The sequence below is a fragment of the Phyllostomus discolor genome, chromosome 10 (genome assembly GCF_004126475.2).
Source record: "Phyllostomus discolor isolate MPI-MPIP mPhyDis1 chromosome 10, mPhyDis1.pri.v3, whole genome shotgun sequence".
NCBI classification, from domain to species: domain Eukaryota; kingdom Metazoa; phylum Chordata; class Mammalia; order Chiroptera; family Phyllostomidae; genus Phyllostomus; species Phyllostomus discolor.
In genome coordinates, this window is record NC_040912.2 from 43,249,034 (window position 1) to 43,266,168 (window position 17,135).

Consider the following 17,135-nt stretch of genomic DNA (forward strand, 5'->3'; position numbering starts at 1 on the left):
GTTAAGTTAGTGGTGAACTTCGCAGTGCTTTAATTTAGGTTCCCCGAGACCTGAATGGGGTTAAAATAGTGGCTATCAGATTATTGTCTCTGGACCAGCAGCATCAACATCACTTGGGAACTTGTAAGAAGTACAAATTCCCAGGCCCCACCCAATAATATACTGAATTAGAAACTCTGGGTGACACCCAACAAACAAGTCATCTGTGTGATTTTGATGCATCTCACCCTTTAAGAACCGCTCCTTTTGGTATGATGCTGCTTTAACCAAACTGTTAAGATTTAAAACAGTAATTGGTGCCATATAGGGCATTAGTTTAACCTTTGTATCCAGAAATATTCAAGAAGAACTATTTTTCCTTCAAAAACTTCTCTCTGTCTGAAAGACATAAGACATTAATCATATGTCAGTGATTTTCAACTTTCTTCATCCCATGGCATACATAAACTACTGTAAATACTAAAATTTTGTGGCACACCAAAAAATAGATTTTTTGTCAATCTAACAAAAATAGTGATCATTTTTTTCATTCACACTAGTTGGCTGTTATAATTTTTTTAATTTGACAATCTAGGGGAAAATAGGTCAGTGTCCTTAACTAAATAGTCAGGTATTGCATGTTTTAAAAATTCTTGCAACGTACAAGTTGAAAATCACTGGTATGTGTCATTGAATCTTTAAACTATAATTGAGAGAACACTCTTTTAAGGGATTAGAAAGTTTTATTTTAAATTTTATTTATTTATATTTAGAGAAAGGGGAAGGGAGGGAGAAAAAGTGGGAGAGAAATACTGATGCACCTTTCACACGTGCCCCCACCCCCCTACTAGCTACCAAACCTGCAACCAGGCATGTGCCTCAACAGGGAATGAACCAGTGACATTTTGCTTTGTGGAATGATGCACAACCAAACAAGCCACACAAGTCAGGGCAAGATAAAAGAGTTTTTAAATAATTACTGATGTATAGGGCAATACACTGTTAAGAAAATAAGTCAAAGTTACTATCCTACTGGAATTTGTGAAATGTATTTGTCAAATTTTCAGTGTTTTATAAAACATACATGATGTTTTATTGAAGCAATAGATAATTAGTTTACTCTATAGGTGATTAATTGAATCACACTTGATGTTTTCTTTCTGACCTTAGCCCAATCCACTCCATCAGCTGATACAAAATCTGTAAAGCTGAAATTGCTTTTTCTATCACATAGGATTCAATAGTCAAAACTATATTATTTGCTTTGTTTGCTTTAGCTCTGTTTATGAAATCATATTTATGGATTGTGTATGATTGAAAATAAGTAATAAAACCCAAGGCCATGGCTGATTGTGTAAATATTGATTTGAAGCATTGACCAAGGAGTCTCCCAACTCTTTTTATTGGAATCACACACAAAAATCTGTCAATGATCATACTTGCTAATGAGTAAGTGACAAACTAAAGAAGTGTCTTCAGGAATCTAAGAGTAAGTTAATTAAAAGTCGAATCCAGGGGAAGTCACTGTAGCTGTTAAGATTTATTTTGTCCAGCTTGCAGTTGAGAAGCGACAGGAATAAAGAGAGAATAAATTCAGAAACATGCATAAAAAAGTATGCAGTTTCTCAGATTCTTAAACAATGACCCATCTGCTTAGGACACATTGACTATTAATGAGCAATTCCCAGTCCATTAATTTAGCAAATGCATATTGGGTGCCTACAAAGCAGTGGACACTTTAGAACTTCCAGCACATCAACACAGATAATAACAGATGACTGCACTGGCCATCACCAAGGTAGTAATGCTTTCTTATAAGTCAGTGACTGTCTTTTTAAAGATTTTGCTAAAATTAGGAAATATTAGAAGGCTGAGGGGACATGTGCTTTAGAATTCCATTTACCATAAACATCATACTATTTTCTTCCTAAGGCAAAAGAAGCAATGTTCCTTCATTTAAAAAGTAGAGTAAAACATTTCATTGGCATCCTCAGTTGTCATGGTAACAAAATGACAAGTGGCCTTCATGCTCACTTACTATGTATCAATAATAAGCTAACAATTTGAGAGAAAATTCATTCTCTTTAGACATGTTTTGAGCAAAAGTACTGTATGCTTTCATTAACTCATAAAGGAGGTGCTATTTATGCATTACTTGAGCTAGAAATTTAATAAGTCGATTTTGTTAAGAAATGAAGTAATAGGAGATAAAGCAAAAACTAAATTTAGTAGCATTTCCTCTATTTCCATTCTATTTAGTTTTCCCTTGGAAGAGTGGTTCAGAAGACATAAAGAATGAAATATGTAACCATAATTTGGGTAATAAAATTTACTGGACTCTTCTAAACACCACTCAGGAAAGTCCCAACCAAATCTAGAAGAGCAATAAAAGAAGGTGGGATTCAACTTTAGCAATATAATCATCCATATTACCTCTTCTATTCTCCCTAGCTTCAGCCCTATTCCTAGAGCTGGTGATTACTTGTCATTACTGTTGAGTCTTACTTTAACTTCTCTATCTGCAATCTTTTTAATTGGGAAAGTAACTATAATTATTTCAACTTAAAACTAAGGTTAAGTATCTGCTTCAGGAAATTCATTTGAACTGTTTCTCCAATCTAGATGTTAATTACTATTGTACAGCACTTCATTACATTTTGGATTTTTGGCCTTACTTTTAGAATCATATTTCTTTTCAAAGAGGTACTCATAGGTCAACAATTGCTTTCTCCTTCTTTAGCCAATTGCTTTTTCTTTCTGGTGACAATTTATTTAATACCAACTAATATTTCTTCTTTCTGGACACATAGATATAAAATCATGCTTTCTGACTTTTGTTGTTGAAAGTCTTGTGCCTATGGATAAAATTAAATGACCCACTAATGAGGTCTTGTGAGCACTTTCATACTTTTCAAATGATTCAGCAAATGGTAAAAATTTCTTGCAACCTAGTCCATAGCATGTCCTGGACTTAAGTATCTGTCTAACAAAACACAAAGGACCCTTGTAAGTATGAACCATTGAGCCCTGCATTTTATTATGTAATTAAAGAAGATAAATTTATATCTCAACTTATATTTCTTTACATTCAGACAATAAATAGGCAATCTGTGTCTTTGGTCATACAAATTTTTTTCTTTTTAAGAAGTAGTAGCGTAAATAAAATAAATTCACTTGAAACTTTGATAAGAATAGATTTAAAAAATAAGATACCATCAACAATGCTTGTTAGAACTGTTTAGTCTTAGTAATCCTATTAATATTATTAAAGAGGAATGAAGCAATACAGAATGAAGCCATAGTGTTCATGCTTTTACTTTTTATAATACCATTTCATATATATTACTTACCTCATTGCATGATAAGAAAACTGGTGATCAATTGAATTCATGGATGCATTACCTAAAGTGATAAAATGAGAGAATGTAGATGTTCTGAGTTTCAGAACATCTAAAAACCTTTCTGCCATACCCTCTTCCTTTAAAAATGAAAAGATGTGTGTGTGTGTGTGTGTGTGTGTACACACCAGTTATCAGAACCAACCATGTGCTATCATATTTATCAATCTTATAAAAATCCTATAAAGATTCAAAAATGTCTGTATTGGGCACCAATATATAGGCCAATTGACATTAGCTAGAACAATCAGTATGTAAAATAAGTGTTCTTTCTCTTTAGGAATTTAGTGATTCTTTCCAAAACATAACCGGCACTTTGTGAATCACACTTTGCCTCCCAGAGGACACTAGCCAAGCTGTCATCTCCCCCACCCCCCTCCGGGAAGCCTGCAGCCTACAAGGGTTGTAGATCTCTGCTCCCCCTCAGGGCCTTTGCAGCCTCTCCTTTCTTCAAACTTTTGCCTTATTTTGGCTAAGATAATAGTTAATAATTTAAGTAACTGACTCACTAAATAGTCCATATGTTCTAATTATGTTATTTATGACCCTTTAATAGGATTTAGCTCTTTGAAGCACATTTTATTACCCACCTTTTATTAATTATGGGTTTTTTTATGCTCTGTCCTTGTTAGAATATAAGTTCTATTAGAGAATGGATCCTATTTTGTATTATTCAAATATATATCTCAAATATCTTGAATGCTTGGCACATAATTGAGCAAGTGCTCAATTAATATTTGTGGCAAAAATTCATGGGGAAAAAAAACTATTCTGATGTCATCTCTGCTCTTCCAAACAACAATACTTAACATATAATCCTTTTTTGAGTACTTAATATGTTTCAGACATTGTCTTTACTAACTTACATGGATTATCTCATTTTTTCTTTAAACCAACCCTTTAGAAATGCTATTAGTATTATTTCCATTTTATAGATAATAAAACTAGAGTTTATAGAGGTAAAAGGACCTTGTTCTAGGTAATTCTGATAGCAAATAGAAAGCTCCAAGACAAAACTGTTTGATCCCATGCCTCATACTCTTACCTACTATAGCCTACATTTTAAAGGTGGTTTATGTTTTCCTAAACCAAAGAGTAATTTTAATGGTGGAAAATGTAGGCTAGAAGAAAAGGAGAGTACCACATGGCAGACCAGAAAGAGAGAGATTTCCTAAGCAGAATATTCTTAAATTACATCCACACACGTTCTGTCAAGACAAGTGCATCTAAAGAGACTCTACAACCCAGCATACTATGAAAGTTGCCTTTTACTGTCAGTAATAGAAAATGAGATTTTTAAAACTCCTTTTATCTCTCAGTATTTTCTTCTCATGTTTTCGACTTAGTCTCTTGACTAGAGGTTGGGTAGATAAGCCCTTTGGAGAGGGAACGTGATCATCCTCAGGCTTTACCAGGGCTAATCAGGGAGTGCATAATAAACCAAGAGAGTGAGGCAGGCACACCAGTGACAGAGCCATTGTCTAATCCTGAGGGAAGTTTCTGAGTGGAGATAGTGCAGAAAGGAAAGATGGCAGGGCATAGAATCTGACAAATATTTGGAGATGAAATAAAAGAGTGAGGAAGACCTCAAATGTGAATAAGGGAAAGTCTCAAAGCATGTACAACTGGAAGAATGCTGGTGATGATAACAGAGGGGCATGATGGAGAAAATATATTTTCATTATGAGGTTTTTCTGAAATGCTGAGCCTGATTTGCCACCTGTGAGGGTAGAATGAAGAAATTTTCAGTCATGCAGTCTCAAAAATGTAACTCTCATACAACTTTTGACAGAAAGCTTGTGATGGATGTGTTCTGCCAAAATGAGGGAATAGACCACAAAAGGGGACCTAGTATCTGGGAAAGAGAGGATATGACACAGGGAAGAGGCTAAGTGAACACCCCGGGATGGTGTCAGGTGACCCCAGGATGACCGCTGAGTGGTAGACCAACACTGTCCACACTACAGCTGGTCAGAAGGCTCCAGGAGAGGTGCCCTCAATAGTATAATTCTGATGAGTTATTAAATGTACTGGTATATTTTGAGAGGATAGTAACCCATAGAGGAGACATTTAATTTATTAATTAATACTTGGAAATTGGAAATAAAAACATTAAATCTAGAGTAAACAAAAGCTATACAAGAAAGTTAGTATACTACAAGGATCATCTGGGAAGAGATTACCATAATATTATTACTGTAAACACTAAATAGTAATCTTAAGCTCATGTTTTTTCTATTGGGAAGATAGGAGGACAGAAAGAGAAAGTGATGTGCAAAAGTGTGGGCAAGAAAAGCTAAATCCTTGTTTTCTTTATCAAGAAATCAAGGAATAATGACTAAATTAAGAAAATGAAGGACATTGTAAGTAACTTAATTAAAGATGGGAAGGTAAAACAAATCAACTGTAAGAGTTGAAAGTGTTTGCCTTCAGGTAAAGGGAAAGGTGTTTTTGTGCGGGTGAGGAGATGACAGCTTTTTTTAAAAATGACTAAGTTTGTAGAACTGTAGAATCTTTAAAATATCTGTATATGTAACTCTGATTAAAAAATCAAAATTAAACTTGAAAGAAGGCAAAGGAGAAGGGATTTGTCTTAGCAATATGTATGTACAAAGGTCTGTCTGGAAAAAGTCCAACCATTGTTAATTTAACAAGAACAGTTTGCATGATATTGATGTAAATTGGCAGATAAGGAGAATACACTGGAATGCGCATGCATGAACAATGATGACTGCATGTACTAGTCAGTGAAACTAGTAGACGCTGTTGAGTTAGCATGAGTACTGTGTGGCCATCTCATTGAAAATGACTGAGAAAGTAGAGCAATGTATTTGCATCACATTTTGTGTTAAGATTGAACATTCCTCCAGGGAAACCATTCAGGTGATTCAGAAGGCTGCAGCTATAGGCAAACTGGTTATTAGCAGCTTCATCACAACAACACACCTGCCCATGCATCATGTCTCATGCACAGTTTTTTTCTTTCTTTTTTTTTTGGCAAAACATCAAATCGCCCAGATGACTCAGCCCCACTACAGCCCATATTTGGCACCCTGTGACTTCTGCCTTTCCCCAAAATTAAAATCACCTTTGAAAGGGAAGAGATTTCAGACTGTCTATAGATAATACGACAGGGCAGCTGATGGCAACTGGGAGAACTGTGTGAGGTCCTAAGGTGCCTCTTTTGAAGAGGACTGAGGCATCATTGTTTTGTGTACAATGTTTCTTGTATAAATTACTAGCTATAAATTTCTTGTTGTCTTCTTCAATAACTGTCTCTATTTTTCATAGTACATGGCTGGATACCTTGTAGACATACCTTGTATGTCTCTATTAAGAATGAAGTAATGCACATAATGGAAGTAAAAATTAGGAAACTTTAGGAAATAGATTTCAGATTATCTTTTACTTTAGCCAAAAGAAAATGAACTAATATCTTCTGCTGAATATCAGTGCAGTCAAGTATTAAAATGGTTGAGATTGTGACACAGAGGCTGGAAGACATATATAAAAGCAGCAATACCCAACCTTTTTGGCACCAGGGGTGGGTTTCATGGAAGACAATTTTTCCAGGGATGGAAGTCAGTGGGGTGGATGGTTTCAGGGTGATTCAAACACATTACATTCAAGCTCACCTCCAGCTGTGCAACTAGGTTCCTAACAGGCCAGGACCATTTTCTGGTCTGTGGACTGGAGGTTGGGGATCCCTGTATAGAAGGATTGCTAACTGTCAGTAGAACAAACTAACATTAAATAATCTAAATTTGTTGAGCGCTTTGTCAGTGAAAGTTTATGGTTTCCTGTAAGAAATGCAATCTATGAGTGAAATAGCTAATAGTGAATTTTGGAGGTTTATTAAAAGCAAGGAAATAGTGAAGATGAACTAAGAGAAGAAAAGAGATTCTAAGTTGTTCCCAGTTCCTTACTAGTTAAAGAGACAAATGAAGCCAAATTTGGGAAATATCAGGGAAATGAGGAGAGATGAAAGGACTGGAGGATATAATTAATAAGAAGTACAAAAGGAGAAAAGAGAATGGAAAGTCAATGTTAAAGCTAGGAATTGCAGCATTTGAGATTGTAGTCTAGAAGTTCTTCAAGCAACAATGAAATAGGCCAGATCCCAGTCTAAATAGGTAGCCAACATCAAGTAGGTCAACTGTCACAGATGAAACTGATACACCCACTGGGAGTCTGTACCTCTGATGCAAGAATTCAGTCGTGTTGGCCTAAGGTACAAGGTGGAGATGGAAAACCACCCAGGGAACCAAAGTGCTGATGATCCTCCTAAAGAGTGCAATCACAAATGCATTCACTAGAACTGGCACGGGGGAGTAACTCCAGTCAAGGCAGCAGCTCGGGAAAGTGCCCTCAGGCATGTGTTCCTGGGCTCACATTGTGCTAAGAATGCAGTACCACACTGCAGGAAGGTAATTAATTAAAGTGTGTAGCTTCTGATATATGCAAATAAATCAGGAAGGAAAATTGAAACTTTGTGATGTGATTTTTCTTAACGATTAGAGTGTGCTCCAAATAAACAGAAAAACAAATTGATTGCCAAAAACCATGATAATGTACTTTTAATTCACAAGGGTTAAGCACATAAAAGTCGATATTAAAAGTTAAGATTCTCATAGAAACATTAATTTGACAACATTATACATACTCAGTGTGGGAGGTTTATATTTAATAGCATAAAAACAGTAGGAAACATTGCAAATGTGACTCAAACAAAATAAAATGACAAATTCAGGGGAAAATCATTAAACATGATTATGGAAAAAAATAAACTAATGCCTTCAAATCTTAAAAAAAATATTTTCAGTGGAAATTATTCATTTTTACCAAGAATCAATTTTCTGTAGCTCATTGTTATTCTGATATTAGTTTATGCCTCTCATTTGCAGTAAAGATTTGATCTTAATAGACCAAAAGGAGAACTTACTGGCTATTGTCATAGCTTAGTTGATACAGATTCCAGAGAGTGAAAATAAAAATTAAGGGTTTGAAATACTTTTGTTTAGTATATAGAGAATATGAAGGAGGTCTTAAATATATAAAAGTATGAGAACATACTATCACTTTGCCTGTATATCTACCTTCTGCATAACGTTCTTAAGAATAGCGTAAATTCCAATATGACCATTCAAAAGGTCTTATGTAGAGGCATAGCAAAAAAAAGAAGCTCAGAGATTGTTTAAGGAAATGTACCAGGAAATAAACACGTAGACTTTATTTGTCTGTATTTTAGTTCTCACCTCATGAACTGGACAGCAGCTCTGAAAGCCTGTGTTCTCAGCAGACATGTGATGGACCATGAGCTGATGTCCCGTCACACAGGCCACATATGCTCCATTTACTTTGTAGGTGATACAGGAAGCAGGAGTGGTGGGCCCATGCTGCCACCTCCCAGCTTGGTCAGAATTAAAGGCAATAAGGAAGGAAATTCTATTATGAACATTATACTAGCTTAATGATAATTATTACTCAATTCTAACTATTATTTATTTAATTTTAAATAATAATGATTTTGTGATCCTTTAAATCAAATATAAGTTATTTGGTACAAAATTAACAAGTGAAAACCAACAATTTCACCCCCAAAGGATCAGATCATGAGAATATACTCATAAATTGACATTTTGCTAACATTTTTATTTTCCATTGTATTTTATGCCATAAGCAAAGCAGTCTACAGAACAATAGAGGTCCATTCACAGAAATGAAATATGTAAATTCCTGAGCTAGCAAGCTCCTAGCCCAGTATTCAAACCCCCTCTTCAAAGCAGCCACAATAGTCTGCATTTTTCACTAAAAGATCTATGCAGCCACATTCCAAGGCAATGACTCCTATAGTGTGAAGAAGAAAAATGCTCTTTGTATATTTACTTTAATCTTTACCCCTGCTTTTTTCTACTTCCAAACAAACAGAAGGACAAATGCAAACTGCTAACTAGCAGGATGTACAAACAACTGTTACTGAATATTCAAAAGCATTATGGTATTTCTAAAGTTCAACAATACGCCATGTAGAGTCTTTCTTTCATTTTTAATTTTCCTTATCCAGGCACCACAAGGCCACATAAGGAGGGTGAGGTCCCCGGAGTGGACTATATCTTCATCACAGTTGAAGACTTTATGGAATTGGAGAAAAGTGGTGCTCTCCTGGAAAGTGGAACTTATGAAGGTAAGCACAGCTCTACTGTTGTGTCTGTTCCTTGCTACATCACATTTTTTCCTCTTAAATTAATTAAGACATTAGGTTACCAAGGTGCTACTGGTTTTGGTTTGAAAGCTTTAATGAGGTCATTTTAGAAACATATTTCCTAAAGAAAGGTTACAATACATTTGAAGTAATACCACTCTTATGATGCCAATAGAAAAGTGTATGTACATACCCAGTGAAGTATCTCATAAAATCCTCCCAAAGCTAAGCTGTTGATCTTGCAGATAAATTATCTTCATCTCTAGGTGGCCACTAGAAAAGCACAGGGCTTCAGTTCAAGTCCCATCATTATATGTCCAGTTTCTTCACTTCACTGGTCTTCATTTGCATCCCGTGAAAAATGATGGGATAGGAAAATAGGATCTGTGGATGAATGCCAAAGCTCTTACCAGGGTGTCCACCCTGCGGCCTGAAATGGCTTGGTTGTGGATGCAGCCCAATACAAAAACATAAATTTACTTAAAACATTATAAAATTTGTGTGTGTGATTACATGTCACAATGTATTTAATGTGTGGCCCCAGACAGCTCCTCTTCCAGTGTGGCCCAGAGACACCAAAAGGTTGGACACCCCTGTGAGCAGAATTTCAAGTCTTGGGTAGCTGAGTCAAACATGAGCATGAGATATATTAAAACATTGAATGGTGCAAGAACATTTCCATGGAAAGAGCACTGTAACATGAGCCACACTGTGCCTTATTACTTGCCCACTATAAATATTATATAGTCTAGTTAGTATCCCTGAGTCTCAGCAGTCTTAGATGAGAAGGGGAAATGGTAGCATTGAAAAATACAAATAAATAACAGGTTGATATGATTTCATTTCTATGTTTAAGTGACATCTATATGCATGTAGTTTATGTGTAGTAAAATTATCTCTGTATGAATAATTAAATTTTAAAATAATAAAACAAAAGTATAAAATAATACTTTTATTCCATCTTCATAATTTTTATATGTATAAATTATATTCATTTGTATTATTAAGTCCAAAGATGAATATAGTTTACTGAACCGCAATTAATAGTGAGTGATATTATAAACAAAACTCATGGCATATACATTGCTGCTTACCCATAAAATACCTTGAGGTTTACTGTCAGCAAATAAGTTGGGTTTGTTAACATTCGGCTTTCCACTACCTCCTTCATTTATCTATAGATGTTCAGTAGACTATAGTTATTTAAGAACTAAATATTTTTTAGTTGGTAGAGGTATTAAAATCTTTTACTTCACACTCCTTCGGCAGTTTAGGCTGAGACATATGCCTAAATTATGGCTGAGACATTTAGTTGTTTATCTCCAAATTTTCAAGATATAGGCAAAAATACCCAGGAAAGGAAAGTGGTTTTACACATGGGTCTTCTTTCTTCTTCAGATTCTCAGAAATGAATAATAGTGGAGACTGATTAAAAATATTAAAATAAAGAGCTGTATGAATCATATAAGCTGCCTTAAATTATATATGAAAAATAATTATATGAGAGCAGTCAATAAGTAAACAATAAGTTTTGTAGTATGTTTGCCTATGGGCTTTGTGACATTATTTGGTGGCATTCATTAGTGTGAATGTTTGTAATAATAATATATTATATTTAATTACTTATTTAAATATAACATTTATGTAGCAAAGAACCAGTGTCTTAACAAACAGAAATATTCCAAGAATAGAATGATTAACAATATGACCTTTTCTCTAACTTTAAGAATAAAGATTATATTAACTGTATAGAAGGTAAAAAAAAATTAAACTAAATGTTCATGTTAAATTTCCAGTATTCTCATGATAAACTAGATGCCATGAAATTTAATATCAGTGTATTTTCAAGAGTAATCTGGCTTAAATTTTAGGTTCCTGTTGAAGTTTTAGGAAAACATCCTGAAACCATACAAACATGGCCAAGTTTCATGAGCCAGAGTGGGTTGTCACAAATCTCCTTCAGACTTCTTTTCAGTATTGACAAATTAATTTTGATCATTTTGGTGCCAATTTATTAATCACCCTCAGCATGCACAGAGCTGACCATAAAATAATAATGCTGATTTACATATATGACTTTGGGAGTATGTTTAGATAGATAAAAAGCTCTTTTCTCAGGCCACATAACTATTTGGAAGGACACCCAGGGCATATTCTCAAATCTCAGGATCTTCACTTTTTCCTACAATTACAGCTGAGAAACCAGTAGAATTGACATTCTAATAAAAAAAAAATCACTGCTACTCCTTCAGGACAGATCCTCAGCTCCAGGTTCAGGGCTAACACTTCATGTTATTATTCATCAAGGAAACCTAGGGGATGCCCTTTCTGCTTTGGTGCTTTCATACAATGAAGAGCAACAATCATGTACTGCTCAACTCGACAATTACCTAAGAACTGTTATATTTGTCACACCTTCAGAATGTCAATCTCTCATAAGAGTTCTTTCATAAAATCCCAGTAGTTACATGTTCTTCCTTCTATAGTGTTAGGACCATTGTTTCCTTCTTTCCTCCTGCTAGAACATTCTCATACCTTCCCCCTACTGTTTAGAGCCCTCAGCAAGCCAAGAAAATTCATCTCTAATATCTATGAATCCACTAACGTAATTAAGAAGATATTGAGTTACTCTAAGCATTAAAGTTACACACATGTTAACAGTGTGGGGCCCTTTAGATTGATTCCAGCCCACAAACCAAAACAGCAAAACCACTAAGGCAACTGGAGGTAGAAAGATACCCCCCTGCTTCTTCCTGCTTATAATGCTTCCAAGCTTGGATCATTTCTTTTTAGAGACTGGGTGCCCACTCATTTTTCATTAGCAAAGATCAAGGAAGACCTGCATAAAAGGTCTGGTCAAGCTGCTCATAACTGAGAAGGAAGACCATTCTTAGCATGTGTTTGTGCTCCCCCTGCCCTACCACTCAGTTTTATAATAGGAAACACTTATCTGAAAAGTAGCTATGAAGAATATATTCTTTTAAGCATTTCTTGTATGTATATGTTTTTGTCTCATTGTCAATACTTCTAATTTAATCCTGGTGAATAGATGTAGCTAAAATGGAATCTGTCCTTTGATTAGAAATCAGGTAGCCTGAATTGCAGTTTTCCCTCTTAGGAACTGGCTCAAAGTCCTTTGCTCCAACAGAACAATTAATTCTGTTGCTTTCCAGAGGCTGCAAGGAACACCTTCATGTGCTTGAGTTATCATCTACTGTAAGGCCAAATGGCTCTGGGCAGAACTTTAGCAGATCCTGAAAGCTTTTTTCCTGGTCTCCAACCCAAGCCGGGCTGAAAACATTTCAGTTTGCTTTAAAACAGCTGCTGAATGGCCTTGAATGTAAATGACCCAAAGGTTCTGGCTCTGAAGGACCATAAGGTGTTGGTAAAGAGACGCTTTTCTGTAACTTAGATGATCTCTTTTTTACCTTTTCATATTCACTCAAGTTTAAGTTAATAGAAAAAGGCCCAGTGGCAAGCCTGTCATAACCTCAGGTAACATGAACATTACAAACTTCCATTACAGGACTGAAGGTGTAGTCTTCCTGTGAAACACAGACACAGAGTTCTTTGGATGAATACAGATTATTCCTTTGGTATAAGGTTACATGTAGGTATAAGGGAGACACCAAGAGGTTGCAATAAATAAGTAAGTCTAGTTATGTGGTTCTCTAAGTACCTGGAAAGATGCAGTGTCTTTGGGAACTGTCCAAAGTGCTTAATTACCTAGGGCTGTAAATCAGTGAGTCTTCCCTGACCTATTTCTTCCATTTATCTGGGCCACTAATTCATGGCTTCTCTAACCACTCACACCAGTTGTCTGTCTCAATCTGTGTTCCGTATGTTGTTATTAACTAATTCTATGTCCCCTGAGTTGTGCCTGGGCTCTCATTTCATTTAATTCATATATTAAAATCAGTTGTTTCTGAGCAGTACTACTTTTGGAACATCTGCTACCCTATTTTACTGTTGTGCTTTTAAACTGAAAACAAACCAATTTTTCTATGTATTGAAGAAGTTACTGACCCTAAATTTAAACCTTTTCTTTAAATGGATATAAACTCAGTTGTAGCATTCCCCCAATTTTTAAAAGAGCCAAATTAAGACCAGCAAGCTATCTGGACATCTGACAGGAATAGTGAAAATATGGCACTCACCTTCCCCTTAATTGCTATGGTTCCTCTTAATCATGGGCCCTAGTACATGTATCATCAAGCCTATTGCAAACAGCATACCTAGTGTCTTAAACAATTTTATCACAAGGACTCTGAAATTCAGGTTTTCTCACATCTGTTCATAAGAGTGCTGTTCTTCCTGTTGTAGCACATAAATTTTTATAAAAATTTAAGTATTAAGTACAAATAACTTTCTAGAAAAACAAGCAAAATACTCCTATGATGACAGAGGAGATACAACAAATTTTACATAAATTCATTTTATTTTAATAACTAAATTTAATATCAGATTTTTTTAAACATGACCTTGACACATTTATTATTAAAATTTTGAATCTATTCCCAATCAAGATAATGTTGAATGATAAAGATATTCAATACATAAAAAAATAGTTATTGGCACTATAAACAGTCTTGACATAAACCATTCTTCTATCAGTCCAAGTTTCTACCCACTGAAATGTAAATGTTTCCTAAAGGGCAGATCAGTGCTTACATTGATGTAAGATTGATGCCATTGCAGGAAGCCAAAATGAAGTAAAATTTTCTTTTTTCCCTTTCTCGTATACCCAGTCACAAGAGAACATTTTACTATGTAAGTAATAATTTCCATAATAACAGTAGATTATTGGAGTTTGCAGTTAAAAAGGGCCCAGCTGTTATTTCATATCCAGGTTGAAACATTTTTTTCTTTTGATACTTGCTTCCTTTTCTTTTTTTGGCAATATTGCTGTTGTGGATGATACTAATCATGTACTTGGATGTTCATTTTTAAAAACACTAAACAGTGTTTGAGATCTTACAATGCCTTTTTTTCTTTAAGTGATTCAATCTGTGTTCAGAACCACTAGCAGAGAGTATATGTTGTTGTGTTTGTTTTGTTTTTCTTTTTTGCATGCTGTTTGGTTTTTGTGAAAGGCACTAAGACTGGAAGTGTTATTGTATATTAAAATGTGACAAAATTCTCTCTTGGCTTAGGACTTTTGTAACCCTAGCCACTTTCAAGATATGTAGTGCAAATACCTATTTCTAAGTAACTTTTTTCTCATGAAAAAGACAAGAAGGAATGAATCAACCCATTAACTAACTTAATATTATCATATAAATTGTAACTTAAAGACTAAAGTCAAAGAAAATGAAATGGCTTTTTTACTATTGCCTAAAGTACATTAACCAATTTACTATCATTTGCATATGTTTTTGTTCAATTGTAGCTGAAAAGAATAGAAACAATTTTTGAGGTATATCATTAAAATAAAATCAATATTCATGGGCATAGGACTCACTTTTTTGACTTTCTCACAACCCATAATAAAATTAGGTAAAGCCTAGGGTTTCAAAATTGTGATATCCAGGGTTTAATTAATTTCCCTCAAGCTCATGTCTTGAATTATAATGATTTTCTAACTCCTGTGCACATTCTTATAAATATTTATCTGAAACAAATTAAGACTTCACCTGAAAAAAATTATGTCCCTTATTTAGTTCTAAGAAAAATGAGAAAAATGGATGATTTCAAAATTCTTACTTTTATTTCTCTCCACTGTTTCAACAAGCAGAACCTATTTTTCTTTGCTGGTTAGGTGAATATTTTCAAGTCCTCTGAGTTGTTTTTCTGAGTGGACAGAAAGTAATTAATAATATTGATAATAAATATTTCATAATTTTTGTGTATATTATACAGTTTGGAATATATATTGATATATATTCATGAGATCTCACAATTTCTTGACTTTCAAATAGAGTAAAATTACTCATTACATAGGTGACACACAAGAGAATCTTGATCAAATTTATTACAACTGTCTTCTATTGAGAGGCCATATTTCTCTGAAAGAACATCAGCATAGTGATGATCAATGGCTCATGCCATTAGACTTAGATTAGACATACAGATCTTCCTAAAAGAGAACTTTTATTTACCCCAGTTATTCTCAGTGGTGCCCTTCCTGTAAAAGTTTTTTCAGAGACTTGTTTCACACCTCAGTGATTGGAAAAATATAACCTAATATCCTATTCTACAAAAGTCATTTTGTATTTGAATTTCAAGTCTAAAAAATAAAACTTTCTAAGCTATTTTTTCTTATGTCTTTTGTACTCCTGATAGGAGGGACAGAGGAATCTAGAATCTGATTGACCATGGACCTGTTATTTTCCTCAGAGAGAATACAAATCCAAAATAGAAAAATTAGGCAGTGCCTAATTATTATTGTTAAGTAAGTTCTTTATTTCAGGACATAGATATCCATCTCCAGTAAAGTTGCAAGAGGTATAGCTTGTTTTATGAATTATTTTTATCAACTGCAACTTTCATTCAGACTGTGCAGAATAACAATAGCTGAAACTTTGAGACCTCCATTGATCATGCTGCAAAGTAGACAAAGAAACTGAGTGCTTTTACCAAAAATTGTGAAGTAATACTTCTTAAAATACCCTGCTGCTGTGTGTTTAAAAGAAACATATTTATAAGATTTTCACCACAGAACTATTCCTTGGAAATTCTGGCAATTATGGAAAATCATTCACAACACTACATTAAAATTTAATATGCTAAAGCAGTCAGTCAGTCCCTCCTGGTATAATAAATAGCTCTCTTAGATCTGTTCTAGGCTATATATGTAGGTAACAATCAGATAAAATTAGGACCAAGTGGTCAGTTTATCTTGCCTGCATGGGACTATTTTCGTGAAACTTAGTTGTTAAAGACTCTACAAATGAGGATTTTTATGGACAAGTGAAAACACAAATTGATAGTATTTGTTGTAACAAAATGGACAGTGTGACTTATATTGTCTTCAGCCCATTTGTATTAGCTATGGGGGCCTCCATTCTAATCTTCCTGGAACAGAACAAGCACATCTCTGCCCACCTAGGGTCTTAAATTTGTTATTTGTATTTCATGTTCCTGGACTACTTGTCTTCCGACCACTTTGATTATCTCAGTTTGAGATATTTACCTTTGAGTCTTCAGGAAACTCTTACTTGACACCCTTATCTAGGGTTGTACCTGCTAACATTTTCCATCCCCTTCCTCTGATTTATTTTTCTTTACTGTACTTACTATAACTGAAAATATATTCTATGTCCCTTTGTTTATACAGTTTTTGTCTCTATCCACCCACTCAAATATAAACTTCAAGAGGTCAGATAATATGTTTGGATCACTGCTAAATCTTGAGTTGAGAATTGTCAACTAGAAAGCACTCAATTAATATGAGTTGACTGAAAGAATGAATGTGGAGGGTCAATTCTCAAAGCCTTAATCTCCACATAGAAGTTCAGCCTGCCCTAGGACTCTGGGGTACATCCACTTCCTAATTCAAAATGTTGTAGGTCAATGGTTTAAAGTTGCAGCATCAATTTGACCCCAGAATCTTTTCC

The 17,135-nt window shown here is 34.7% G+C and overlaps 1 protein-coding gene across 3 annotated transcripts in view; it reads left to right on the forward strand.

The window, feature by feature from the left end:
- The window catches only part of MAGI2 (membrane associated guanylate kinase, WW and PDZ domain containing 2), a 1,408,091-nt gene that overhangs the window by 785,238 nt on the left and 605,718 nt on the right, over positions 1-17,135 (forward strand). For all 3 annotated transcript variants that reach the window (XM_036010705.1, XM_028525694.2, XM_028525695.2), the window contains exon 3: positions 9,442-9,561. In XM_036010705.1, coding sequence (XP_035866598.1) covers positions 9,442-9,561 — 120 coding nt within the window. The remainder of the gene's footprint in view (positions 1-9,441; positions 9,562-17,135) is intronic.